General features: G+C 41.3%; 1 protein-coding gene across 4 annotated transcripts in view; it reads left to right on the top strand.

Moving 5' to 3' along the window:
- LOC126109801 (uncharacterized) overlaps positions 1 to 27962 on the top strand; it is a 160105-nt gene that overhangs the window by 38656 nt on the left and 93487 nt on the right. For 3 of the 4 annotated variants that reach the window (XM_049914860.1, XM_049914861.1, XM_049914859.1), the window contains exon 2: positions 1831 to 2145. In XM_049914860.1, the coding sequence (XP_049770817.1) occupies positions 1925 to 2145 (221 nt within the window). In that variant the 5' untranslated portion in view covers positions 1831 to 1924. Of the gene's footprint in view, positions 1 to 1830; positions 2146 to 27962 lie in introns of those variants that run through there. The other variant, XM_049914862.1, reaches the window with a different exon arrangement.

Below are 27962 nucleotides of genomic sequence, written 5' to 3'. Positions count from 1 at the left end.
TTGTTACTACATCGTGTGACCACAACGCCACCAGGTGCGGGGGGCAGTGGTCGTAATGCTTTGACTCGTAAGTGTTGTAGGAATAGTGGAGGTGACAATCCGTTGGAAGGAATGATCTCGTGGACGAGGTTCCCATGGTGATGAACTGTGCTGTAATGTGGCAGAGGTCTGGGTTAGGATGGAAGCCAAGTGTTTGGCTGAGTTAGCGAACCCATTGAATGTCCCAGCAGAAAATTCTGTTTCTGTTAAATGAAATTCGTGGTGAAAGACTCACCAGTAGTGTAACCGGAGGCCTAGGTTAGACTGGAAGATGATAGTCTGATTGGGAGTTGGCAAAGTCAATCAATGTAACGGCAGTACTGTGCATTCCAGAGTTAAATTTATGTCGCTGATGAAGAGCACTATTTTCTTACAGCGGTGACATTTTAAAATTTTTAGTTTGTTGGATGGCGTTAAAAATAACGGTATTCCTGACTCTCAGTGCCAGTGGAGATCCTTTGACATCATTTGAATTTACCGGGTGATCAAAAAGTCAGTATAAATTTGAAAACGTAATAAACCACGGAATAATGTGGATAGAGAGGTACAAATTGACACACATGCTTGGAATGACATGGGGTTTTATTAGAACCAAAAAAAGTCACAAAATGTCCAACAGATGGCACTGGACAGCAAAATTGCTACCGTGACGGGTGAGAGGTACGCCGATATGATACAGAATCGCATCATCCTGGGCCTGGCTGATAAACACCTGCTGGAATGTACGATGTTTATGCAGAATGGCGCTCCACCCCATATTGCTAGACGCGTGAAATATCTCTTGCGCGCGTTGTTTGGTGATGATCGTGTGCTCAGTCACCACTTTCGTCATGCTTGGCCTCCAGGTCCTCTGACCTCAGTCCGTGCGATTATTGGCTTTGGGGTTACCTGAAGTTGCAAGCGTATCGTGATCGACCGATATCTCTAGGGATGCTGAAAGACAACATCCGACACCAATGCCTCAAAATAACTCCGGACATGCTTTACAGTGCTGCTCACAACATTATTCCTCGACTACAGCTATTGTTGAGGAATGATGGTGGACATATTGAGCATTTCCTGTAAAGAACATCATCTTTGCTTTGTATTACTTTGTTATGCTAATTATTGCTGTTCTCATCAGATGAAGCGCCATCTGTCGGACGTTTTTTGAACTTTTGTATTTTTTTGGTTCTAATAAAACCCCATGTCATTCCAAGCATGTGTGTCAATTTGTACCTTTCTATCTACATTATTGTGTGATTTATTCCATTTTCAAATTTATACTGACTTTTTGATCACCCGGTATTCTGCAATGTTTTTGTTTTTTATTATGTCTGCTGTTGATTATTTCTTAAGGTATGTATCTCTACCACATTAATGACTTCAGTAGTCTGTTGGCTCGGTATCACACTGTTAACTTGTTCTGAAATATTTTCATTCATAGTAAATTATTTCAAAGACAGCTGTCAAATAATGTTGGCATGGTGTTGCTGTTATTCATTGGCCGGAGTGGCTGTGTGGCTCTAGGCGCTACAGTCTGGAGCAGAGCGACCGCTACAGTCACAGGTTCGAATCCTACCTCGGGCATGGATGTGTGTGATGTCCTTAGGTTAGTTAGGTTTAATTAGTTCTAAGTTCTAGGCGACTGATGACCTCAGAAGTTAAGTCGCATAGTGCTCAGAGCCATTTGAACAATTTGTTATTCATTACATTAACACAGTGGGCATTAGCTGAAATCTACATATCCATGTAACTGTGTAACGGCAGGCTTATAATGCTGTTTTTTTTTCTTTTTTTTCTATTTTTCAGTGCTTGCAAGCATATCTGACAGACATCCACTTGACAACTCCTTTCCCAGCACCTTTCCACCTCACAGTGGTCCGTCAGCAGGCTCGAAAGTGAAATGGCTTCAGAATCTGAGCACAGTGGTGTATGCCACACAGCTGGTGAAGACACTGCCGTGCGGCGTACGAGCATTGACCACATGCCTGATGAGATAATGATAAACATCTTCTCTCACTTGTCTTTCAGTGAGCTACTGGACGTGGTACGGAAAGTGTGCCGTCGTTGGAGAAAGCTGTCACGAGATTCGAAGTTGTGGGCTGATAAGGAATACCATGTCGGGTAAGAAACCTGCTGATACATAACATTGTAAGGTTGATGTGGGAAACTTTGGAGGCGAGCACACTGTCGGCTCAGCTTAGATCATTGGAGTATTCTTGTTTTGTATTCAAAATGTGTTCCACTTTTAGAATCCTGTAAAGGAGCTAAAACCTGTTTTGAAATTTTTATATCTGTTAGGTAAATTTGATAGTGGCATTTGGTGCATAGACCATGTTAATGAAAAGTCTTTTACTTCTTCGTTAATGTTGCACCTGTTTGTGAACTAAGGTATATGCCGTATTTTTACCTTTCTTTTATACCCCTTCATTTCTGTATTTGTGAATGTACCCTCATTTTTATCCTGATGGAGTTCAAAAAAATTCCTTGATCAGTGACTATCTCAGCTGGTTAAATATGTTTCTGCCCACCTACAGTCCCTGCTGTGCCCCAGGGTAAAAGTTTAGAATATGTAAGGTGACCATATTTTCTAGACTAAATTTGGGACGTTTCCTAGGCCCAAATCCGGGACACATTAAAAATTTTGAAAATAGGCTATGTTTATTTATTTATTATATGAGAAGAAGGTTTCAATTAAATGTAATAAATATAAAATATCAATTAAATTTGTTACAAAGAAAAGCACATTTACATTTTATTTACACCTTCTAAGATGAACAAGTGTGATTAAGGCAACTCTATTTATCAGTGCTGTGAATTTTCTTTTTCAAGTCTGTATTTTTCAACAACATAAAACCTCCTGTGCCACTTCCATGGCTATCAGAAAATATGCAGATTTCTTCCTTCTTCTGTTCGAGTGACGGTTAGAACCGTTTCGACCACGCGATTGCGTTCGAGTGCGAATTTTTCCCAGTTGCCGTGGTCTCTGACTGCCCATTAGCTGTTCGAGCTGTGGCCAACACATGTTTGCACAGTAGAAACAGTTTGATAACAGTTTCGACAATTTGTCGTACCCTCTGGTCAAACAATTTCCCACCATAACTAAAACTAATAATAAAATATACCGATACAGGTGAAATGAATGTTTAATTCGGGACAAATTGGGTCACGATTGTTAATTTCGGGACAAACAGGTGTCCCGAATCACCTTTGAAAAAATTCGGGACAGACACACAAAAATCGGGACTGTCCCGAAAAAAACGGGACGGACGGTCACCTTAAGAATATGGCCATTGATGTACTTACGTGTTTCGTGCAGGATAGTTAGCGCTTGCCGTGAAGTATGATGAGAACAAAAGAACATGTGTCAGCTATTGGTGTTACACAGCCAATGAGATAGCGGTAGGCAGACGACGTGTTTTGAAGTAATAAATTGGAAGAAAGGGTGAAGCATTGCTATAAACGAGGATTATAAATTTAATTGCTCCTTTTTTGAGTCCCAGCTCTTTAAACTGTGCCAGCATCAGCAAACCGAGGGCAGTGTCGCAACATGTGATATATTCCAAAAAGCAGTGAAATATTTTTCTGCTCTGTGTTGGTATGCGATCAATCTGCATGAGCACAGTGAGTAAGTCAAATAATAATAATAATAATAATAATAACAAAGAAACAGGAAAACAAAGACAGAGGATGAGATGGTCAGATGAAGTTAATCGACACCTCATGTTCTGTTATTACCAAGCAACAAACCTAGGAAACAACACAACTGGATACAGATCACAAGTATACACAACATTTATTACCAGATACCCGGAATTAAAATTTTTAACAGAACAACGACTAGCTGATCAGATCCGTGTAATAATAAAAAATAACAGGATACCCCAGTCAGAATTAGAAAACATCAAACAACAAGTACAACAAATACTGGAACAAAATAATGTGCAATCAGAAGAAGAAGAAAATACAGTAATGGACTCAAACATCCCAGAGCAAACAAACAAAGACCAACACTCATCAATTAAACAATCAGAGGAAAGCGAAATCTTAAGACAGCCACCAGAACAAGCACAAATAGAACACAAAGAGACACATGTGTTAGATATAGAAGAGAAATTTCAGCTGACATATATAGAATACAAAGACACAAATACAGACATTAGACCATTCTTGCATAGACCGCCAAATAACCCACAAGTCGAAACAACAATAAAAACTATCAACACAATCATACACAACAAAATAAATGAAAACACAACTATGGAAGAGTTACAACTACTGGTTTATATAGGAGCACACACTACACTAAATATACACACTAGGCAGAGATCAGAACAAACCAACACACAGAAGAAACCCACAAAACCAGAATGGCAACACAGGCTACAGATCAGAATAGAAAAACTGAGAAAAGACATCGGACAGCTAACGCAATTTATAAGAAATGAAATATCAGACAAAAAACGAAAAAGGTTAGGTAAAATCTCACAACAAGAAGCAATAGAGCAATTAGATGAAAAAAAGCAGAAATTGCAAGCATTGGCCAAACGACTTAGAAGATACAAAAAAAGTGAAAATAGAAGGAAACAAAACCAAACATTCAACACAAACCAGAAGAGATTTTACCAAACAATGGATAACACACACATTAAAATAGACAATCCACCAAACATAACAGACATGGAACACTTCTGGAGCAACATATGGTCAAACCCGGTACAACATAACAGGCATGCACGGTGGATACAAGCAGAAACAGACACATACAAGATGATACCACAAATGCCTGAAGTGGTAATTTTGCAATATGAAGTCACCCAAGCAATTAATTCTACACACAATTGGAAAGCCCCTGGTAATGATAAAATAGTAAATTACTGGCTAAAGAAGTTCACCTCAACACATTCACATCTAACTAAATTATTTAACAGTTACATTGCAGACCCATACACATTCTCTGATACACTTGCACATGGAATAACCTATCTGAAACCTAAAGATCAAGCAGACACAGCAAACCCAGCTAAATATCGCCCTACAACATGCCTACCAACAATATACAAAATATTAACTTGAGTCATCACACAGAAATTAATGACACATACAACACAGAACAAGATTATAAATGAAGAACAAAAAGGCTGCTGCAAAGGAGCACGAGGATGTAAAGAGCAACTGATAATAGATACAGAGGTGACATATCAAGCTAAAACTAAACAAAGGTCCCTACACTATGCATACATTGATTACCAAAAAGCCTTTGATAGTGTACCCCACTCATGGTTACTACAGATATTGGAAATATACAAAGTAGATCCTAAATTGATACAGTTTCTAAACATAGTAATGAAAAACTGGAAAACCACACTTAATATCCAAACAAATTCAGATAACATCACATCACAGCCAATACAGATTAAGCGTGGAATATACCAAGGAGACTCATTAAGTCCTTTCTGGTTCTGTCTTGCTCTGAACCCACTATCCAACATGCTAAATAATACAAATTATGGATACAATATTACTGGAATATACCCACACAAAATCACACATTTGCTATGCATGGATGATCTAAAACTACTGGCAGCAACAAATCAACAACTCAACCAATTACTAAAGATAACAGAAGTATTCAGCAATGATATAGATATGGCTTTTGGAACAGACAAATGTAAGAAAAATAGCATAGTCAAGGGAAAACACACTAAACAAGAAGATTACATATTGGATAACAACAGCGACTGCATAGAAGCGATGGAAAAAACAGATACCTATAAATATCTAGGATACAGACAAAAAATAGGAATAGATAATACAAATATTAAAGAAGAACTAAAAGAAAAATATAGACAAAGACTAACAAAAATACTGAAAACAGAATTGACAGCAAGAAACAAGACAAAAGCTATAAATACTTATGCTATACCAGTATTGACCTACTCATTTGGAGTAGTGAAATGGAGTGACACAGACCTAGAAGCACTCAATACACTTACACGATCACAATGCCACAAATATAGAATACATCACATACATTCAGCAACAGAAAGATTCACATTAAGCAGAAAGGAAGGTGGAAGGGGATTTATAGATATAAAAAACCTACATTATGGACAGGTAGACAATTTAAGAAAATTCTTTCTAGAACGAGCAGAAACTAGCAAAATACACAAAGCAATCACTCATATAAATACATCAGCTACACCATTGCAATTTCATAACCACTTCTACAACCCTTTAGATCACATAACATCAACAGATACAAAGAAAGTAAATTGGAAAAAGAAAACACTACATGGCAAGCACCCGTATCATTTAACTCAGCCACACATAGATCAAGACGCATCCAACACATGGCTAAGAAAAGGCAATATATACAGTGAGACGGAAGGATTCATGATTGCAATACAGGATCAAACAATAAACACCAGATATTACAGCAAGCATATTATTAAAGATCCCAATACCACAACAGATAAATGCAGACTTTGCAAACAACAAATAGAAACAGTAGATCACATCACAAGCGGATGTACAATACTATATACTATATATTGTATTGTATATGATTTTGCTGACGAAATCCACACAATGTAAATTGTTACATGGATTAATAAAGAAATCAATCAATCAATCAAAAAAAACTAGCAAATATAGAATACCCCAGAAGACATGACAATGTAGCAAAAATAATACATCAACAACTTGCCATAAAACATAAACTAATAAAACAACACGTGTCCACATACAAGTATGCACCACAAAATGTACTGGAGAATGATGAGTACAAATTATACTGGAACAGAACCATTATAACAGATAAAACAACACTACATAACAAACCTGACATCATATTCACCAATAAAAAGAAGAAATTAACACAACTAATTGAAATATCCATACCCAACACAACAAATATACAGAAGAAAACAGGAGAAAAAATTGAAAAATACATGCAACTGGCGGAGGAAGTCAAGGACATGTGGCATCAGGATAAAGTTGACATTATACCAATTATATTATCAACTACAGGAGTCATACCTCACAATATCCACCAGTACATCAATGCAATACAGCTACATCCAAACATATATATACAACTACAAAAATCTGTTATTATTGATACATGTTCAATGACCCGAAAGTTCCTAAATGCAATATAACATATACCGTACAGTTAAAAGGAAGTCACGCTTGATCAAGGTCCGCGTCACGTTCCATTTTTAACCAGACTTAACAGTCTCAGAAAGTAAAGAAAAAATAATAATAATAACAATGATAATTATAATGATAATCGTCATCGTCATCATAATTTTCCAACTTCAATTTCCTGGGTGTGGTGTACAAGGATTCGCAATCTCCTTCTGTCTTCATACATCTTCTGTTCCAGGACAGCTTCCCATTTGTGTCCTTTCTCCTCCTCATCTGATCTTACAGTCTCTATTCAGTGTTTTCCTGGTCTTCCTCCTATGAGGCTCAGGTTGACATACCTTTTGGCAGGTATTCGGCTGCTCATTCTCATTATATGCCCATACCACTGAAGTCTGCGTTTCTTTATGACACTGGTAACAGAAACCCTAATACCAGATACTTTTCTGTTACTCAATCCTGAGCTTGTCCTTTTTAGTAAGTTGTTTGATTCGTAGTTCTAATGAATCCCATTTCTGTTGCCTGAATTCTGCTAAAGTCCTCGTTTAATAGGGTACATGTTTCTAAATCATATATTAGGACTGGTACAAAATAGGTGTGGTACATGGTCCCTTTTGATTTTCGTGACATTTTCTCATCCCAGAGGTGACTACCCAGTCGAGGCTGAATTGCATGACACCCTTAACTACAGTAAGGGTGTGGTTACTTGCTTCGTTATAATGGAGATGGACCCCGCAGAGTTGCATGAAGAGTGGAAGAATATGAGTCACGAAGGTGCAGAATTATATGAGGAGAGTCGATGGCAAATTGGGAAAACTGACAACGTTTATTCTAATGTTTAGTACTCCCGAATTACTGGAACATATCCTTGTCGGCTATATCCACCTTAAGGTTCACCCATTTGTTCCTAACCCCATGCGATGCTGGAAATGTCAAAGATTTGGCCATACCACTATGGGATGTAGCGGGCAGGCTACGTGTGGCAATTGTGCAGACTGTGATCACAAGTCAGGGACTTCTTGTACACTTCCTCCGAAATGTGTTAACTGCTGTGGGGATCACCCAGTGGGGAGCAGAAAGTGTGGGGTTTACAACGAGGAAAAGAAAATTCAAGAGTTGAAAGTACAGAGATGCATACCCTGTGGTGAAGCTAAAAAAGCTTACAGAGCCATGCAACCACTGGTTTTTGCAACTTCTTTTGAATCAGCCCGTAAAACACCAATAGCTAAATGTGATGCCTTCACACAAACTCAGACCACATATTCAAGTACGAGCAGATGCACTTGTCGCTGTAGCTGTGGGGGAAACGCTTCAATTGCAACTGATGTCACTCAGAAGCCGTCAGCAGTAGACTTACCACCTAAGCCACATACCACTCCCCAACTTCAGAAGCCACCTAAGCCATCCCAGCAACCCAGGCAGCCACCTCCTCCTGTCAGTAAAGAAAAACACCCTTCTAAAAGTAGTTGTAAATGCAAGAAAGCGGTAGGTAAGCCTTTGGATCGATGAGCGCTCTCCTTTTCAGAGGGACTATGCTCTTGATGACATTGTAATTCTGTCAGAGACAGCAAAAGACTTGGAAGAGCAGTTGAACTGAATGGACAGTGTCTTGAAAGGAAGGTATAAGATGAACATCAACAAAAGCAAAACGAGAATAATATAATGTAGTCAAATTAAGTCAGGTGATGCTGAGGGAATTAGATTAGGAAATGAGACACTTAAAGTGGTAAACGAGTTTTGCTATTTGGGGAGCAAAATAACTGATGATGGTCAAAGTAGAGAGGATATAAAATGTAGCCATGCATGGAATTCAAACGTGGACAATAAATAGTTTAGACAAGAAGAGAATAGAAGCTTTCAAAATGTGGTGCTACTGAAGAATGCTGGAGTTTAGATAGGTAGATCACATAACTAATGAGGAGGTATTGAATAGAATTGGGGAGAAGAGGAGTTTGTGGCACAACTTGACTAGAAGAAGGGATCGGTCGGTAGGACATGTTCTGAGGCATCAAGGAATCACCAATTTAGTACTGGAGGACAGGGTGGAGGGTAAAAATCGTAGAGGGAGACCAAGAGATGAATACACTAAGCAGATTCAGAAGGATGTAGGTTGCAGTAGTTACTGGGAGATGAAGAAGCTTGCACAGGATAGAGTAGCATGGAGAGCTGCATCAAACCAGTCTCAGGACTGAAGACAACAACAACAACATGCTCTTGAAGATATGGACTTCCAATTGGAGGAACTAGAGAACGCGGAACTGGCTAACGTTCCTCCTGACCTCCCCGGTAAATCACTGCCTCTGAGGGAGAAAGGAAAGAACCACCATTGCTAACCAATGGCTTCCACAGGGACTTCTGTCTTGCTGTGGAATTTGAATGTATATCGCTCACATTTGGAAGAATTGCAACTGCTGGTCCAGGATAAACTCTGCATCGTCATACAAGAAACACATATTAAAGTCACAGACACACCTACATTACGGGGCTACCACATATACAGGAAAGATTATACTACTGCAGGAAGGGCTAAAGGTGGCGTGGCTGTTTTTCTTGATGACAGATACCACTCTTCTACTGTCCCTCTTACCATGACCATCCAAGCAGTTGCTGTGAAAGTTCTCTCACCGTTTACTGTCACAGTGTGTTATTTGTACCTGCCCCCCCCCCCCCCCCCCCCTCCCCATGACGCTTTGGATGCAGATACACTGGCAGACCTCTCCCAGGCACTTCAATGCCCAAAGTGTGCTGTGGGGCTCGGTTACTACTTGCTCCAGGGGTCAGCTGATTGAGCGACTCGTCCATTCTGAGGATATCTGCCACCATGCAGATGTATGATACACAGGGCAAACTGGTTACTGTACTGTTGATAGGCTATTTTTGAACGAAAGGATTGTGCATAAGAGGCGGTGGCCCATATCACTCATGAGATCCAAAGGGCTGCTGCAGAGTCCATCCCCAGGTCTAGTAACCACCTCTGACAATGGCCTGTACCTTGGTGGAATGACGACTGTCGATTGGCAATCGGGGCCAGACGGACAGCTCTTCAGAACTTTCAACGTTGTCAAACTACAGACAATTTTCATGTCTTCAGGTCTGCGAAAGCACATGCAAGGTGAGTGATCAAATAACGGAAGAGGGCTTCATGGAGCGAATTCACGACTTCCATTAATCGGTTCACTTCCACTGCACACGTTTGGGAATTAATAAGATGGTTTTCTGGTAAGGGTAGACCACAGCCCCTTACGGCCTTGTCAAATAATGGGGTCTTGGTGGACACGCCAGAAGAGATGGCTCACGTTTTAGCTGAACACTTCTTTACTGTTACTAAGTCATCCAGACGAGCTCCTACTGTACAGGTATTCCGTCGGACTACAGAGATGAGGAAGCTCAGTTTTTTCTCGTGTAATGAAGAAGTTTACAACCTCCATTCTCCATGTGGGAACTAGAATCAGCTTTATCTGTAGCCAGAGACACTGCTCCAGGACCTCATGAGATCCGTTATACTGTGCTTCGTCATCTGTACCCTGAAGCGAAAGATCAGCTCCTCTCTTGTTTCAATCAGATTTGGTGTGATAGACAGTACCCCATGACTTGGAAGGAGGCAATCTTAATTCCATTCTGGAAACCAGGTAGGGACCGTAGCACCCCTAACAGTTATCGGAGTGTCACCCTTACCAGTTGTATACTCTTGAACGCATGGTCAACCGCTGCCTCGTCTGGCTGCTCGAGTTCCGAGGTCACCAGAGCCGCTCCCAGTGTGGATGCAGGCACTACTGTTCCACTCTTGACAACTTAATTCTACTGGAGATGGCGATACAGGAGTCCTTCTTATGCCAAAACCACTTAGTTTGTGTGCTTTTTGACCTAGGGAAAGCATATGACACTACTTTGAGGTACAACATCCTTCGCCAACTTCACGAATGGGAACTACATGGATGCCTACCGCTTCTGACCCGATCCTTTCTCGAGGACAGGTGTTTTCGTTATTGCATTGGCAATGCCATGTCTGACTGCTATGTTCAGGAGAATGGTGTGTCTCAGGGCAGTGTCGTCAGTGTCACATTGTTTGCCATCGCTGTCAATGGCATTTCCTCTGCAGTCAGAAGCCCTGTCAAATGCTCTTTGTTTGTGCACGACTTTGCAATCTTCTACTCTTCCCCTGATCTTACGACGACGATGAGGCAGCTACATCTGACCCTTAGGAGGCTGGAAACCTGGGCCCAGACAACTGGTTTTTGGTTCTCAACCTGAGAAGACTGTGTGTGTCAATTTTAATTGTCGTCGTCAGTTTTAACCAACCAGAGCTTACATCGTATTTTACTTTTTCAAGACACAGTGCGCTTTTTGGGTTTATTATTTGACTCAAAATTAACATGGCTCCCACACCTGAAAGACCTACAAACAAAGGACTTCCGGTTGTTGAACATTTTGAAATGCCTTGGCAGAAAAACATGGGGAGCTGACAGGTCCCGCCTCCTACAGTTTTATAGGGCATTTGTTTGATCACGCTTAGACTATGGCAGTGTGGCCTATGGATCAGCCCGTCCTTCCTACCTCCAGATCCACCATGCGGGCATTCGAATATCGACTGGAGCCTTTCAGACCAGCCCCTTTCAGAGTCTGTGTGCATAGGCTGGTGAACCACCACTCTGGATTCGGTGACGTATCCTTTTGGCTCGATAGGCACTGAAAATCTCGGTGTCACCCCAGTCATTGGCATTTAAATCAGTGATCCAACCCACCTTTGAACGACTGTTCAGGAATCGGCCCCAAGCGACCCAGCCATTTGGTATATGTGCTACGGACTGCCTCAAGGATTTGGATCTCTCGGGTATGAAAATACACAACCAGGGATGGAACGCACTGCCACCTTGGTGTCTTCTGAGGCCCAAAGTAATTTTAAGCTTGACGCAGTACCCGAAAAATTCTATTCCAGATATGGTTTTTACAATTTTGTTTTCGTCTATTTTAAGTATGTCCCTAGTTTTATCATTATTTATACAGGTGAATCCCAGCAGGAGAATGCTTTCAGTTGTTCTGTGGTTTTCCCTGATAGGGGTTTTAAAGTGTGCCTTCGAGAACAATTTACAAATTATGATGCGGAGTTATATGGCATTCTAATGGCACTAGAGAGTATTCACAGACATCACCGTACGAGTTTCCTTGTCTGTTCCGACTCCCACTGCAAGCGCTTCACCAAATGTATCTGGTAGACCCGCTGATTAGCTCATCCGTGACTGCTTACAGTGGCTCCAATGCCGTGGTAAGGATGTGATCTTTTGCTGGGTACCTGACCACGTTTGGATACAGGGTAATGACATGGCTGATAAAGCTGCCAAGGAAGCATGTTGGGATTGTGCTGTCCATCAATATCCCATCCCGTTGCATGCCATTATCTCATTTTCTGACAGATGCATCATGCATCAGTGGGAGACTGAATGGTTGCAGGTGTCGGGCAACAAACTGCGGTCACTCAAACCGACCACTAAAGCTTGGCGGACTTCGTGTCAGCCTCGCCACTGGAAGGAGGTTTTGCTTACTAGACTGTGCATCGGGCATAGCCCTTTCACACACGGCTTCCTCCTCTTGGGGGGGGGGGGGGATCCACCTTTCTGTGAAGTTTGTGGCGTGCCACTTTCAGTTCAGCATATTGTGGCTACGTGTGTCCTGTATACTGATATTAGCGCAGCCCTCGGTCTTGTGGGAGATCTGCCCACCGTCCTCGCGGATACCGATACCAGTGGTGAAATATTGTGAATTATCAGGCCTCATCCCTAAACTGGTGGGGAAGTGCGGCAGACTTTAGTATGTTATAAACTGCTCTGCATGTGGGGACAGCCTTCTTCGCCACCCTAGAGATTTCATGTTGACTTTTCGTCAGGGCGCTGATGACCATGATGTCAAGCAGCCCCCTCAACCGATCAAGCCCTCATCATCATCGTCATCTGATCTATCTTCCCTTTTAGCAGATGACATCAGCTCAGCCGATCGCGTCCTTGAGTTTTATCAGTGTCAGGGAGATGACATCAGTCATTTGAAGCTCTTTTTTGGGGAAAACAACCCCCCTTAAATTGCAGTTCTCTTGGATTGCCTTTCATTTTTAGTTTCCCTCCTTCGAGAGTTTCGGTCCCATTGCTACCGATTTAAAATTCGGTTTTTTAGCTTCACCAAGCCACATGAAGGGCACTTACGACTGTAGCAGTTTTGCACCCTAAAACCATAATTATATCAAAACTCTTCACAATTGAAATGTTACCCCTAAACAATATGTTTGCTTCTTCTGCAGCTACTGTGACTGTCTCCTGAAGATCAACTTCATTCATAGCTTTGACAGACAGACTGGTGTCATTGGCAAACAATACTGTGTCTGCTGCTGATGTATAGGTGGCATGCCATTTAGAAATTTTAAGAGCGGCAGTGGTCCCTATAGGGTGTCCTGTGACTCTCCGTATCCGACTCTTTGGTATGCTGATGAGTAATTTTTTTTCCTGTATCTCTACCATTTGGTACCTGTTAGAGGGATAAGATTTGAACCATTCATATACTATGCCATGAATCCCCTAGCACATAGCAATATAGTTCTCTCTCTCTTTCTCTTAAAAAAAAAATAATAATAATACTAATAATACGTAAGACAAGTTGAAGACATCTCTCTGTCCTCCTCCTCCTTCCCCTCCCCCTGCCTGTCATGATGAATTATACAATGAACTTTTCTCTGAGGGGGAACTCCTTCAGGCTCTTGACTAATCGCACAGTGTGGCCCCAGTTCATCATCAGATGATCCAACATTTGAATGTTACTTAAACACTCTCATCTACTCAGGGGCTGCAACCTTATTTGGCCAGAAAGTATTTTTCCTTTACAGTGTCGAGATAGTATTCCAGTCTTTAAGCCAGACAAAATCCAGACATCCGTTGACAGCTACTGACCAATTAGCCTCATCAATGTGCTCTGAAAACTGCTCAAAAATATGGTAGCCCAACGTTGTTGTGGTATCTCAAATCGCTGGGCCTTTTGTCCCCCAGTTTCCAGGAGGAACAATCCTCAATTGACGATGTGGTTAGGTTGGAAACAGCAATCTGACAGGCTGTTTGTAAACGGTGAAGCCTCGTTGAAGCCATTTTCATCTCTACAAGGCAAACAACACTGCTCGGTGTGATCACATTTTACTTACGCTATATGATAGGGGCTTTAGAGACTCTCTGCAGGTTTTTATTTGTCAGCTTTTACTACACTGATGGTTTCGTGTTACAGTTGGTACACCGCGCAGCCCTGCGTGGGTCCAAAACGGCAGGGCTCCACGCATTTCACACTTCATCACCACTGTAAGTGGGCTAGTTACCTGTCGTACCTTACATCACACTCCGGCTGTGTCAGCTTTTGCATCTGTAACGCCTTCCAGTCAGTAGCCTCGACTAAACAGCACTTTCGAGGTGCCATCCGAAAGGCCTCTGCTGGGACCCTTTCCTACGACTCCCAATTCTCTTTCACAAAAACTGGAGACACACATTTGTGTTGTCGTGCTGCAGTCCTTCTGGACCCAGAACTCAACTTACGTTCTCCATGCTCAGACGTTGTTGCACCGTCCCAATTTGTGGGACTCCTCTGTGATAAAAAGCTGACAGAGCTGTCCCATATTTGTCAACTGAAGACCAGTTGCGTGCCTAAGCTTAACCCTCTTCACTTCCTCGTCCACACCTCTCGGGGAGCAGATCGCGCTATTTGACTTCGTACATACTGACCCCAGTTTCGACCCAACTGGACTGTGATTACAGGTATACGATTCAGGGTCACCTAGAAATGACTGCATCCAATCCATCATCGTGGAATAAGTCAATCGCTGGTGCCATTCGAACTACTTCCTTTGACAGTCTGTGATACAGCGTGGTTCTCCTCTCCCATCTGCTAAGTTTTTGACATCTGCTGATGGTTAATTTTTTTCTTTCCTATAATTTTTTGCCATATTTCTGTTTTGTAAGTGATATATGGCATATGTATTGCTTTCCCAGAGGTGTAATTGGGCTTTCTGCATTTAGATTTGTTGTTCAGTTTATTCTTCTCATTATGCTGATTGCACTGATGGCATTGTTTTGGCTACAGAAAGTGTTAGTTATTACAGTCAATTGGGCTTAATGCCACAGTTCGATACGTGTAAAACTTGGTGAGCTAATTAACGTAATTCAATTTAGTGACTCACACTGACAGAATGCTAAGCATTCTGACTTTCCTCTAAAGTACTCTAAATTACCAAAAACTGATTAATTGGAGAGACAGTTCACTTTCAAGTACATACGCAGCCCAATCTTCCACTGAAAAATTCTATGTAGCCACTGTTAGATTCTGACTTTTGAATACTTATTTCTGTTGTTTTAATTTTTGTGTGTTAAATGATATGCAGTATTGATTAATCAACTTAATAACTAATATTTTCATATTATTTACCCTGAAACATGTAAATAATGGATCTATAGTGTGTAAGCATAATAGCACTCGTGTATTTTTCTAAATTTCTGTCGAGGGATATTGTCTATGAGCCAAAATCATATTAGTTCTTGTAATACAGGAAAATTGTAAAAATCCAATCTAGCCATTTTTAAACCATTATATAGCTCTCAAAATAAGTTTGTTCTTATGCCCATCTACAAAGAGTCGGACATCCCCCGAAATTGGCAGTTTGTCGTTTGAAAGCTCGCGAGTAAGATCTATGTCCGGAGCACACCCAGTGCCGAATTGTGCCACTACTGTGTGTCTTCAGCAAGCAAAAATTTGTGCACCAACAGCAGCAAAGCTGAGGACTTGAATCATTAATAATTTTTGAGTGATTTCTGTAATATAAATTAATTAACATCTTTTACTAAACTGTGTTGTGATTAAAAAATGCTGTGAAATCTTATTGCAATCAAAACTACTGATTGTTGCATGCTGAAGCTCATTATGGATTAAATTGAACTACCAAAGTGGAATGTTTTCTGTAACAAATTACTACAGTGCAGTCTTAAATAGAAACTGTGACTTTTTCATCTAAATATGGACTATGTATTTTTCTGCAATCAAACAGTTAACTTCACCATTGTCACTGTAGATGTCAATCTGGTTCTGTGGGCTAGTAAGTTTTTGTAATTGATAATCTGGTCTCTATTCTTAATAGCTGAACTTAGTGAAGAATGAATGTTTGTGTGTTAATGTAATCTAGATGATATCATGTACATTTTTGAGTAATCGCCATCCCTCACTCATTTAGACTTTCAACTTCACAGTGATGAATAGTGATGCTCCTGAGGAAAGAGCTACAAGAAGCAGGTCAGTTCTGCTTAAAGTCTTCACTGAAGCCGAGACCTTACCTCTCCATTTCTCACAGTACCAACTCGAGCTCATTTATGCAGTCACACTCAAACTGTCCAGCTTACCAGATTCTTCTTGGGTGCAAGGGGCATCATTCCACCCGTCCTTGGGAGTGATTACCAGTCAGAATGCTGCTCAAGATCCCCCACCTAACATCTGTAGAATGTGCAGATCGTGTTCTCCCCCCTTCGTTGGCATGCATACCGTGAATTAGGACTGACCTGCTTCAAAGACCTGCAGTTTGTCATCCCTGTTGACTTTGAGTGTCCATTTTTCTCAGTTTGTCAGGAGTATCAGGATGTTAGCAGTTCTAAAACCATGAGTAGTGCAGGATACGCTTTACGCCTCCTGCTAACCTTAAAAAAAAAAAATAAAAAAAAAATAAAAAAAATTGCTGCCAGGAACATCTGCACAGCTGATAGTCATTAACAGAGCTCTAAGTTTTGTCAAACAGACTTCTGTTGACCATGTCTTAATTTGTAGTGACCCAGTGAGCAGTCTCCAGGCTACTGACTGATGTTACTTTCATCACTGTGTGGTGTGTACTATTTATGATCTTCTCTGTGACCTCAGTCGCTCTGCCTGACCAGTTGTCTCTCTCTGGGTCCCAAGTCCTTGGGGGTATCCCAGGGAATGAAATGGCTGCCTTTTGGCTAAAGAAGGGATACCCACCCGACATTCACTTTGACAGTAGCAGGTGTGCAAATAAGACCTCTACTCACTCAGAAATGGAACATATGGTGAGATACTGTCCCCTCAATCTAACTCTGCACTATCGAGGAGACTGCTGCTGTAATGAATCCCCTATCCTACGTAGCACGTGCATCGGTCGTACCAATTAATCCGCAGTTTTGTCTGATGTAATGAGCAACCGCCACATTGCGGCTGCCGAGCCCCACGTTCTGGCAAAATGCTACGTTTATATGACTCTGCACGCTAGGCACGGTCTTCCAGATTGTTTGCCTCTAATGTTGGCGGACAGCATATGGTCGGTCCATGTGGTTTTAAACTGCTTTTGGGGTGGTGCAGGATGGTTTGGCTGGTTTTGGGGGATTGTAAACACCACCTTCTCAACCAGCTGCCACGATCATACCTCTCCTACTCTATTTTAATCATTTTAAGGTTTATTTTGCCCTTTTTTCTGCCATACTGCAGTGGCACGGTTCTTTCCGTCCCTTTACGATGGACCTGCACCTACCTGTGAACATCGTCTCAGCACATCATCAGTAGGAAAGCCGAGTGAAACCTACTGTACTTCAATGTGAACCAGGCTGCAATTTAAGTCACTAATCAACGTTTCGGGAGAAAATTTTCACACAAATGAAAGTTTGGAAATTTTGTCCTCAATTAATACACTCCTGGAAATTGAAATAAGAACACCGTGAATTCATTGTCCCAGGAAGGGGAAACTTTATTGACACATTCCTGGGGTCAGGTACATCACATCATCACACTGACAGAACCACAGGCACATAGACACAGGCAACAGAGCATGCACAATGTCGGCACTAGTACAGTGTATATCCACCTTTCGCAGCAATGCAGGCTGCTATTCTCCCATGGAGACGATCGTAGAGATGCTGGATGTAGTCCTGTGGAACGGCGTGCCATGCCATTTCCACCTGGCGCCTCAGTTGGACCAGCGTTCGTGCTGGACGTGCAGACCGCGTGAGACGACGCTTCATCCAGTCCCAAACATGCTCAATGGGGGACAGATCCGGAGATCTTGCTGGCCAGGGTAGTTGACTTACAACTTCTAGAGCACGTTAGGTGGCACGGGATACATGCGGACGTGCATTGTCCTGTTGGAACAGCAAGTTCCCTTGCCGGTCTAGAAATGGTAGAACGATGGGTTCGATGACGGTTTGGATGTACCGTGCACTATTCAGTGTCCCCTCGACGATCACCAGTGGTGTATGGCCAGTGTAGGAGATTGCTCCCCACACCATGATGCGGGGTGTTGGCCCTATGTGCCTCGGTTGTACTTGTCTGTGCCAGTCTGTATTTGTCTGTACCAGTCTGTACTTGTCTGTACCAGTCTGTACTTGTCTGTACTTGTCTGTGCCAGTCTGTACTTGTCTGTACTTGTCTGTACCAGTCTGTATTTGTCTGTACCAGTCTGTATTTGTCTGTACCAGTCTGTATTTGTCTGTACCAGTCTGTACCAGTCTGTACCAGTCTGTACCAGTCTGTACCAGTCTGTACCAGTCTGTATTTGTCTGTACCAGTCTGTATTTGTCTGTACCAGTCTGTATTTGTCTGTACCAGTCTGTATTTGTCTGTACCAGTCTGTATTTGTCTGTACCAGTCTGTATTTGTCTGTACCAGTCTGTATTTGTCTGTACCAGTCTGTATTTGTCTGTACCAGACTGTATTTGTCTGTACCAGTCTGTATTTGTCTGTACCAGTCTGTACCAGTCTGTACTTGTCTGTACCAGTCTGTATTTGTCTTTACCAGTCTGTATTTGTCTGTACCAGTCTGTACTTGTCTGTGCCAGTCTGTACTTGTCTGTGCCAGTCTGTACTTGTCTGTGCCAGTCTGTACTTGTCTGTGCCAGTCTGTACTTGTCTGTGCCAGTCTGTACTTGTCTGTGCCAGTCTGTACTTGTCTGTGCCAGTCTGTACTTGTCTGTGCCAGTCTGTATTTGTCTGTACCAGTCTGTATTTGTCTGTACCAGTCTGTACCAGTCTGTATTTGTCTGTACCAGTCTGTATTTGTCTGTACCAGTCTGTATTTGTCTGTACCAGTCTGTATTTGTCTTTACCAGTCTGTATTTGTCATACCAGTCTGTATTTGTCTGTACCAGTCTGTATTTGTCTGTGCCAGTCTGTACCAGTCTGTATTTGTCTGTACTTGTCTGCACCAGTCTGTATTTGTCTGTATTTGTCTGTACCAGTCTTTATTTGTCTGTACCAGTCTGTATTTGTCTGTACCAGTCTGTACCAGTCTGTATTTGTCTGTACCAGTCTGTATTTGTCTGTACCAGTCTCTATTTGTCTGTACCAGTCTCTATTTGTCTGTACCAGTCTCTATTTGTCTGTACCAGTCTCTATTTGTCTGTACCAGTCTGTATTTGTCTGTACCAGTCTGTATTTGTCTGTACCAGTCTGTATTTGTCTGTACCAGTCTGTATTTGTCTGTACCAGTCTGTATTTATCTGTACCAGTCTGTATTTGTCTGTACCAGTCTGTATTAGTGTGTACCAGTCTGTACTTGTCTGTGCCAGTCTGTACTTGTCTGTGCCAGTCTGAACTTGTCTGTGCCAGTCTGAACTTGTCTGTGCCAGTCTGAACTTGTCTGTGCCAGTCTGTACTTGTCTGTGCCAGTCTGTACTTGTCTGTGCCAGTCTGTACTTGTCTGTACCAGTCTGTATTTGTCTGTACCAGTCTGTATTTGTCTGTACCAGTCTGTATTTGTCTGTACCAGTCTGTACCAGTCTGTATTTGTCTGTACCAGTCTGTATTTGTCTGTACCAGTCTGTATTTGTCTGTGCCAGTCTGTACTTGTCTGTGCCAGTCTGTACTTGTCTGTGCCAGTCTGTACTTGTCTGTGCCAGTCTGTACTTGTCTGTGCCAGTCTGTACTTGTCTGTGCCAGTCTGTACTTGTCTGTGCCAGTCTGTACTTGTCTGTGCCAGTCTGTACTTGTCTGTGCCAGTCTGTACTTGTCTGTGCCAGTCTGTACTTGTCTGTGCCAGTCTGTACTTGTCTGTGCCAGTCTGTACTTGTCTGTGCCAGTCTGTATTTGTCTGTGCCAGTCTGTATTTGTCTGTACCAGTCTGTATTTGTCTGTACCAGTCTGTATTTGTCTGTACCAGTCTGTACCAGTCTGTATTTGTCTGTACCAGTCTGTATTTGTCTGTACCAGTCTGTATTTGTCTTTACCAGTCTGTATTTGTCATACCAGTCTGTATTTGTCTGTACCAGTCTGTATTTGTCTGTGCCAGTCTGTACCAGTCTGTATTTGTCTGTACTTGTCTGTACCAGTCTGTATTTGTCTGTATTTGTCTGTACCAGTCTGTATTTGTCTGTACCAGTCTGTATTTGTCTGTACCAGTCTGTACCAGTCTGTATTTGTCTGTACCAGTCTGTATTTGTCTGTACCAGTCTGTATTTGTCTTTACCAGTCTGTATTTGTCATACCAGTCTGTATTTGTCTGTACCAGTCTGTATTTGTCTGTGCCAGTCTGTACCAGTCTGTATTTGTCTGTACTTGTCTGTGCCAGTCTGTACTTGTCTGTACCAGTCTGTATTTGTCTGTACCAGTCTGTATTTGTCTGTACCAGTCTGTATTTGTCTGTACCAGTCTGTACCAGTCTGTATTTGTCTGTACCAGTCTGTATTTGTCTGTACCAGTCTGTATTTGTCTGTACCAGTCTGTATTTGTCTGTGCCAGTCTGTACTTGTCTGTGCCAGTCTGTACTTGTCTGTGCCAGTCTGTACTTGTCTGTGCCAGTCTGTATTTGTCTGTGCCAGTCTGTATTTGTCTGTGCCAGTCTGTACTTGTCTGTGCCAGTCTTTACTTGTCTGTGCCAGTCTGTACTTGTCTGTGCCAGTCTGTACTTGTCTGTGCCAGTCTGTACTTGTCTGTGCCAGTCTGTACTTGTCTGTGCCAGTCTGTACTTGTCTGTGCCAGTCTGTACTTGTCTGTGCCAGTCTGTACTTGTCTGTGCCAGTCTGTACTTGTCTGTGCCAGTCTGAACTTGTCTGTGCCAGTCTGAACTTGTCTGTGCCAGTCTGTATCTGTCTGTACCAGTCTGTATTTGTCTGTACCAGTCTGTGCCAGTCTGTATTTGTCTGTGCCAGTCTGTATTTGTCTGTACCAGTCTGTATTTGTCTGTGCCAGTCTGTATTTGTCTGTACCAGTCTGTACTTGTCTGTGCCAGTCTGTACTTGTCTGTGCCAGTCTGTATTTGTCTGTGCCAGTCTGTATTTGTCTTTGCCAGTCTGTATTTGTCTTTGCCAGTCTGTATTTGTCTGTGCCAGTCTGTATTTGTCTGTGCCAGTCTATGCCAGTCTGTATTTGTCTGTGCCAGTCTGTATTTGTCTGTACTTGTCTGTACCAGTCTGTATTTGTCTGTACCAGTCTGTATTTGTCTGTACCAGTCTGTATTTGTCTGTACCAGTCTGCTTTAGTCAGTACCAGTCTGCATTAGTCTGTACCAGTCTGCATTAGTCTGTACCAGTCTATAGTCAAGTTTCAGTCTGCACCTAATAAGATTACCATATTCCTGTACATAGCCATGAAGGTAAATGCATAGACACTTTTGTCAAGTATCAGAGATATATGTGAGAATAAGATTACTGTACCAATACCAAAGGAACTTCAGATTGTCAATTGTAAATAGCATCCAGAACCAAGTTAATTAATTTTTATGCTTGTTATTATTTTAATAAATGTGTGTGAAAATTAACCAAGTTCTGTTTAAAGTTAGTCACCGTCAATCTGCTACTCTAAGCGTGCAAGTGGCATTTCTATCGTCTGACCTAACGGCAGAAGATAAACACGCCACAATAAGACCACGAGACATATTGCTGACACTCGCCTACTTCGTTAGAGTGACAAGTCAAATAATCTGATGGTGTGTGTACTGAAGGTCTTACAGTACGCACACCACACATACATCATCTCTGGCTGGGTGCAGCTGGGTACGTGCGCCGCTTCCCTATTCCATTATTCCCACTGCTTCTCCCTTTCCTACCACTACCCTCAGCTTGCAGTCAGTGCTGCCACCACTTCTTGCAGCTGATTACAAGAGGCAGGGAGGCGTGAGGAGTGGTTTGTTTGGATCTAATTCTCAGAGATTGTAGACGCAGTGGCTGGAGACAGCAGCCGTGTTTACGTGAGTTGTGTCTGAGTGTGTGAATGTGTGTGTGCTCTTGTTTGGCTGTGGCTGAAAATTTAGTTACGATTGTGATTTCTACGTGCCTGTCTGTGGCTCAGTGATCATCTTTACAGTGAGTTGCTACCCGTCCTCATTATTGATTCTCAGAGTATTCGCACAAGTTATCACCTTCACAGATTGATCACCGAGCTCTCATTTCATTGACGTGCTGTCTGTGACTCTGAATAGCTGGTCGCACGAGTGGATTTCCACAAGAAGCTAAAACTGCAGGCCGTTTCTTCACAAATGTGTCCGGCCTGACAATCTGAAGTCCTTCAGGTTCCACTAACATGCAGGCCCTGCCTGTTGGATCTAGTCTCAGTGATCTGCTTGCAGGCCGGATCTGTTTGTGTGTGGCATAATGCAGCTGATTTTCACAGTTTATCCTCGGACCCAGGACTGTGGTGCTCCTCAGCAGGCCAGAGGCCATGCGCGATGGATTTCAGGAGTTATGACTGTCTCACCACAAGTACGTTGCACGGTGTGGCATGTTATGGACATTTTATTTGTTCTACGAGGGTAATCCCAATAGTAAGGCCTTTTTTTTTATAAGTACAGAACTCTGTTTGTGTGCCGGTCGGTCACACTGATACGAAGAGTGCTTCACACGCCGTGGGTAAACGTGCACACGCCACACTGAGGTACTCACTCTTGGCTCGGCAGCTGTCGAGACTGGAGCTCCCGTTGGATGTTACCGCCGAGTGTGAATTGCGTGCAGTTATTTGGTTTTTGAATGCAAAGGGCACTGCGCCAATTGAAATCCGTTGCCAATTGACAGGTATGGTGAGTTGTGCACGGATGCCAAAAATGTTCGTAAGTGGTGTAGACAGTTTGCAGCTGGTCGGACCGAAATTCGTGATGAACAAAGGAGCAGGAGACCGTCTATTTCTGAGGAGACAGTGTTGAATGTTGAACAAAGCATGTGTGAAGATAAGCGGATCCCCCTGTCTGATCTCTGCACGATGGTTCCTGAGGTTTCCTGAAGCACCGCTCACAGAATTTTAACATAAACATTGAACTACTGGAAAGTGTGCGCAAGATGGGTGCCATGCGTGCTGGCTGAGGACCACATGCGGCAACGAGTTGATGCTTCCCGCACATTTCTTCACCACCTTGCAGCCGAACAGTAAAACTTTTTGGACTCGATTGTTGCTAGTGACGAAACCTGGGCATAACACTTCACACCTGAAACCGAGCAACAATCACGCCAGTGGCATCACCCTTCTTTGCCAAAGCCATGGAAATTCAAACACAGTCTGCTGGTAAAGTCATGACAACCGTTTTCTTCGGATCGGGAAGGGGTATTGTTGGTCGACTTTATGCCCACGGGGACCACAATTAACACTGACAGGTACTGTGATACTCTGAAAAAACTGAAACGGGCATTTCAGAACTGGAGAAAAGAAGTGTTGGGTGAGGGCATACACAATCTCCGTGACTATGCTTGCCCACACATCTCTCGGCAAACCGTTGCTCTTCTGCAACACAAACCATTGCTCTTCTGCAACACAAACCGTTGCTCTCCTGCAACAGTTTCAGTGCAACATAACCACCCACCCACCCTATAGTCCTGACTTGGCACGTAGTGACTATCACCTGTTCCCTAAGTTAAAATAAACATTTGGCCAGAAAGAAATTCAGCTCCAACAACGAGGTGAAAGAAGAGGTTCATAACTTTCTGAACAGCATGGCGGCGAGCTGGTATGACATGGGCATACAAAAACTGCCACAGTATCTACAAAAATGCATTGACATAAATGGTGATTATGTCAAAAACTAGCTAAATGTTCAAGCTGTAAACTGATGTAAACCATTGTAGAATAAACAGATCTTTGTACTTATAAAAAAATAGGAGGCCTTACTTTTGGGATTACCTTCATAGGACATTTATATATCAGAAAGTATGGATGATAAGAAGAAGAAAATTGTGTCAGTTGCTGGCAGTTTGTGCGCTATGTACTCACATATTTCTTGAAAGAATAGTTGCACAATACCTGTAAAATAATAGATATAACACAGCATGTAATAACGGACAATAATGAACATAGCACAACCAACCTTTTATTGGCAGTCACCTACACTGCTGGTTTACACAATTCGTCCACATCTTATGCACTTCTTTCAAGAGGCCTACTTCCTTCTGAGGTTATTTCTGAAATTGGTGAAAGTATTTTAAATCTGTCTTGCGAGTCCAAGGAAATGCATATTTTTGTCACCAAAAATGTTTTATTTTAATAAAATAATATCAGTAGTTTTAATGAAACACATATACCATTTGGCGTGCTTTCTACATCTATAAACAGTTCATTACAAAAGAGGTTGATGTTAGTACCTAAGATTTTTGCTTACATCGGAAAATGCCGTCTGATTGCAAGTTTGTGTGTGTTTTTTAGGTATTTCCTCGTTTACACTATTATTTCTTGTACCGCAGCTGCAAAGACAGATTGTCAACTCACATCTTAACTTACACCCTTGAAATCTCAAAATTTGTCATGGAAAAGTGCTAAAACTTGTCTGAAAATCAGCGAATTTTACTTGGGGAAACTTGTGGCAACCCCAGTCCTATACCTCGCCATTAGTCCCTAAATCCTCACCGACCGACCAACATGTTTCTTTGTGGTGTCCTGCTTCTGTAATTGTAACTTCTTCACTTTTCAACTGTGCAATGCAAGCAATGAAGATTCCAAAAAAGCTGATGGTTGCCACAATATTAGATATAAAACCTACCACCTGAGAGCAAATGTATAGTCCTGAAATCTATAAATTTTGGTACTACTTTGTATATTGGACAGTGACATTGTGTAGCATTAATTGTCAATTCACGATCTAAACTCTCAAGCATAAATTCGAATATTCGTGCAAGCTACTCTTTCCACGTAGCAAAATTAGTATAATTCTATATATGAAGACAGTAACTGTTCTCGAAAGAACAGAATACTGTTGATGACCGTGCAGCTTTTCCCTGGAATAAATGATGACTAACTGAAACCCTCAACTGCCAATAGGTGTTGTTGATATACCTCTATGTGGACAGCTGAATTTTTAGATTGTATAAAAATAATAATTTTACTGTTTTTTAATTTTTTGGTTTTGATAAGTACAGATTTTAACCTTGATATCTACATATTTTAATTAAGTATTTTTGGAGATAAAAGTTAATAAAAAAAATGTCTACTGAATACAGTATGTGCAAATGGAATGTAACAAATGTACCAGATGCCACCTATCAGTAATAGTGTTATAATTAATGTAAATGATGTGCGTTCTGCCAACCAATTTTATGTGATGCAGCATGTGAAAGTTGCTGGATTTGGACGGGTTACTCTTGTAACGAAATATCAGGTACGTTCTGGTACATTTGATGTTGATTAGATAGGATGAAAAAGATTTGCTTCCGTGAAATAGTAAATTAGTATCATTATTGTTACAGATCTGAAGATGGTTCTGAATGAACCGAAACCGATCATATGAATAAAAAATTTTGCAATCAAGACGGATTATAAGTAACATTATACGATCACTGATTGCTGCTATCCCACCTGACATTTTTCCAAATAGTACTGCCCTTACTGCAACAACAAAAGTAAAAAACATTAACAGTTTGTGTTATAATCACCCAATAATGACGACAGTCCTGTGCTGTGATCTTGACAGACCCCTTAGTCATTTGTATGCATTGTGACTAAAAGGCTTGTAACATACTTGAGAATTCAGTTTCTTATACAAATAACCTCCTCATTTCTCATATTTACTATTGTAACTCAAAGCATTAAACTTACTAAATATATTGTTCACTCTCAAAATAAAATACAAACCAACTCAAATCAGTCTGTAGTTTGCAATTGTAGTGTACAGAATGTAATGATAACACTGCTGGAACTTCCTGTTAAGTTACAGCTGTGTGCTGGAGTGCGACATTAGCGACAGTACAGCTGAGCAGTCAGAGCACGACTCATGCCCCGTCCTCACAGCTTTACTTCTGCCAGTACCTCATCTCCTACCTTCTCAACTTCACAGACGTTCTCTCATATTCCCTGCAGTCTCAACACTCCCTAAAGAAATGATCGTACCTAGAAATGGCTCAGCTGTAGCCTAAAACATAGTTTCCGGAATGAATTTTGACTCTACTGCAGAGAGTACACTTGGTCAGCCACATACTTTTAATTTGCCATGAAATTTCAAATTGGTGCACACTGTCCTTGTTGGTAAAAATTCATTCAGAGTAACAAAACCACATGAACTGGAAAAAGAAAAAATAACAAATTACAATAACTTAAAAGCTCATTTTTGGTCTCACTGACTGTTCAGTGAGACTTTCTCAGCAGCAACAGTACTTAAATACCAAATTACATAAAACCACAATAAAATTCCAACACGTTTTCATTAAACAGTGACAGAATAATTAATTATGTAGAAAGGCTCACCTCTACTTAATTTTTAAAATAATATTTGTTTATGTATTGTTTTAGCATACATGTTAGCTCTAAGAGCAATAATGAGAAAGAGAGATCACCTTTTATTCAAGTTTATTTGCCCTGTCTCCTATGTAAAATTTTTCAACGTTAAGAAAAGCAGATACTACGACTAAATTAACAGTAAAAGTAATCTATTCTTGGTACACAAATACAGAAACAATTATTGCTACAGGTGATCTTTGTCTTGTCATGACAACCGTATCACCAATGGAATCAGTTCAAAGTGGACAAGTGGCAGATGCCGCATCTGACATACCCATGAATCTCAGGAGATTGTCAATAACAAACCCACTGAATTTTGTTTAAAACTAAAAGTATAAAATTTATAGCTGATGTTTGTGCCTGTTACATATAATTGGCTTCATAGAAGGTACTTGTAAAAGAAGTACAAAAATGAAAGAAAAAGCTTTATTGGACAGTCTCCAAACGTTTGTGCTATGCACAAAGGAAAATAAAAACTGTGCCCACATGTATTTCAATTTTAGCTCCATCTCTAGTGATCTCATTGTCGACAGTAGGTTAAATGCTAATCTCCCTTGCTTCTTTTGTTTTACTACTAGTACTAATGTTCCAGCAGTAATGTTACTATTTATTATAATGCTTGTGATTATACAGCGTAATTTTGGAATATTTAGTATCTTAAGTGGTGTCAACATTTAATAAGATTTAGCTATCCTTTACCTTTTATTCTTGACAGTTGTCCCTTTTTGTGCTTGTTGGACTTCCGATCCATCTGTTTTAGCATTACTATTAAGAATTGTTACACCAAATTTGTAATCTGTACCAGATAACTTGCGAGATATCACTTGCATTAATGTTTATTTCCTTTACAAAAATTACATAAACTTGTTAAGTCAAACCTACTCGGTTCAATATGTCATATGCAAAATGACTCTGAAAGAATGACGGAAATTATAATAATGTCTCCTTTTGTAACAACCTTCTGTTGTTTTCACCTACACTTTGGATTCCAGTACATCGCTAAGGAAGTTTTATTTCCACATCTGAGCAGATATTTCCTCTCATGACGCTGCTGCAATCACCATTCGGTGTCAGAGATGTGTGTCTCCTTGTATGCGTGTGGTTCTGAT

Source organism: Schistocerca cancellata, chromosome 12 (genome assembly GCF_023864275.1).
Source record: "Schistocerca cancellata isolate TAMUIC-IGC-003103 chromosome 12, iqSchCanc2.1, whole genome shotgun sequence".
Lineage (NCBI taxonomy): Eukaryota > Metazoa > Arthropoda > Insecta > Orthoptera > Acrididae > Schistocerca > Schistocerca cancellata.
Note: the sequence above shows the minus strand (reverse complement) of the source record. Positions and strands in the feature narration are given on the sequence as shown.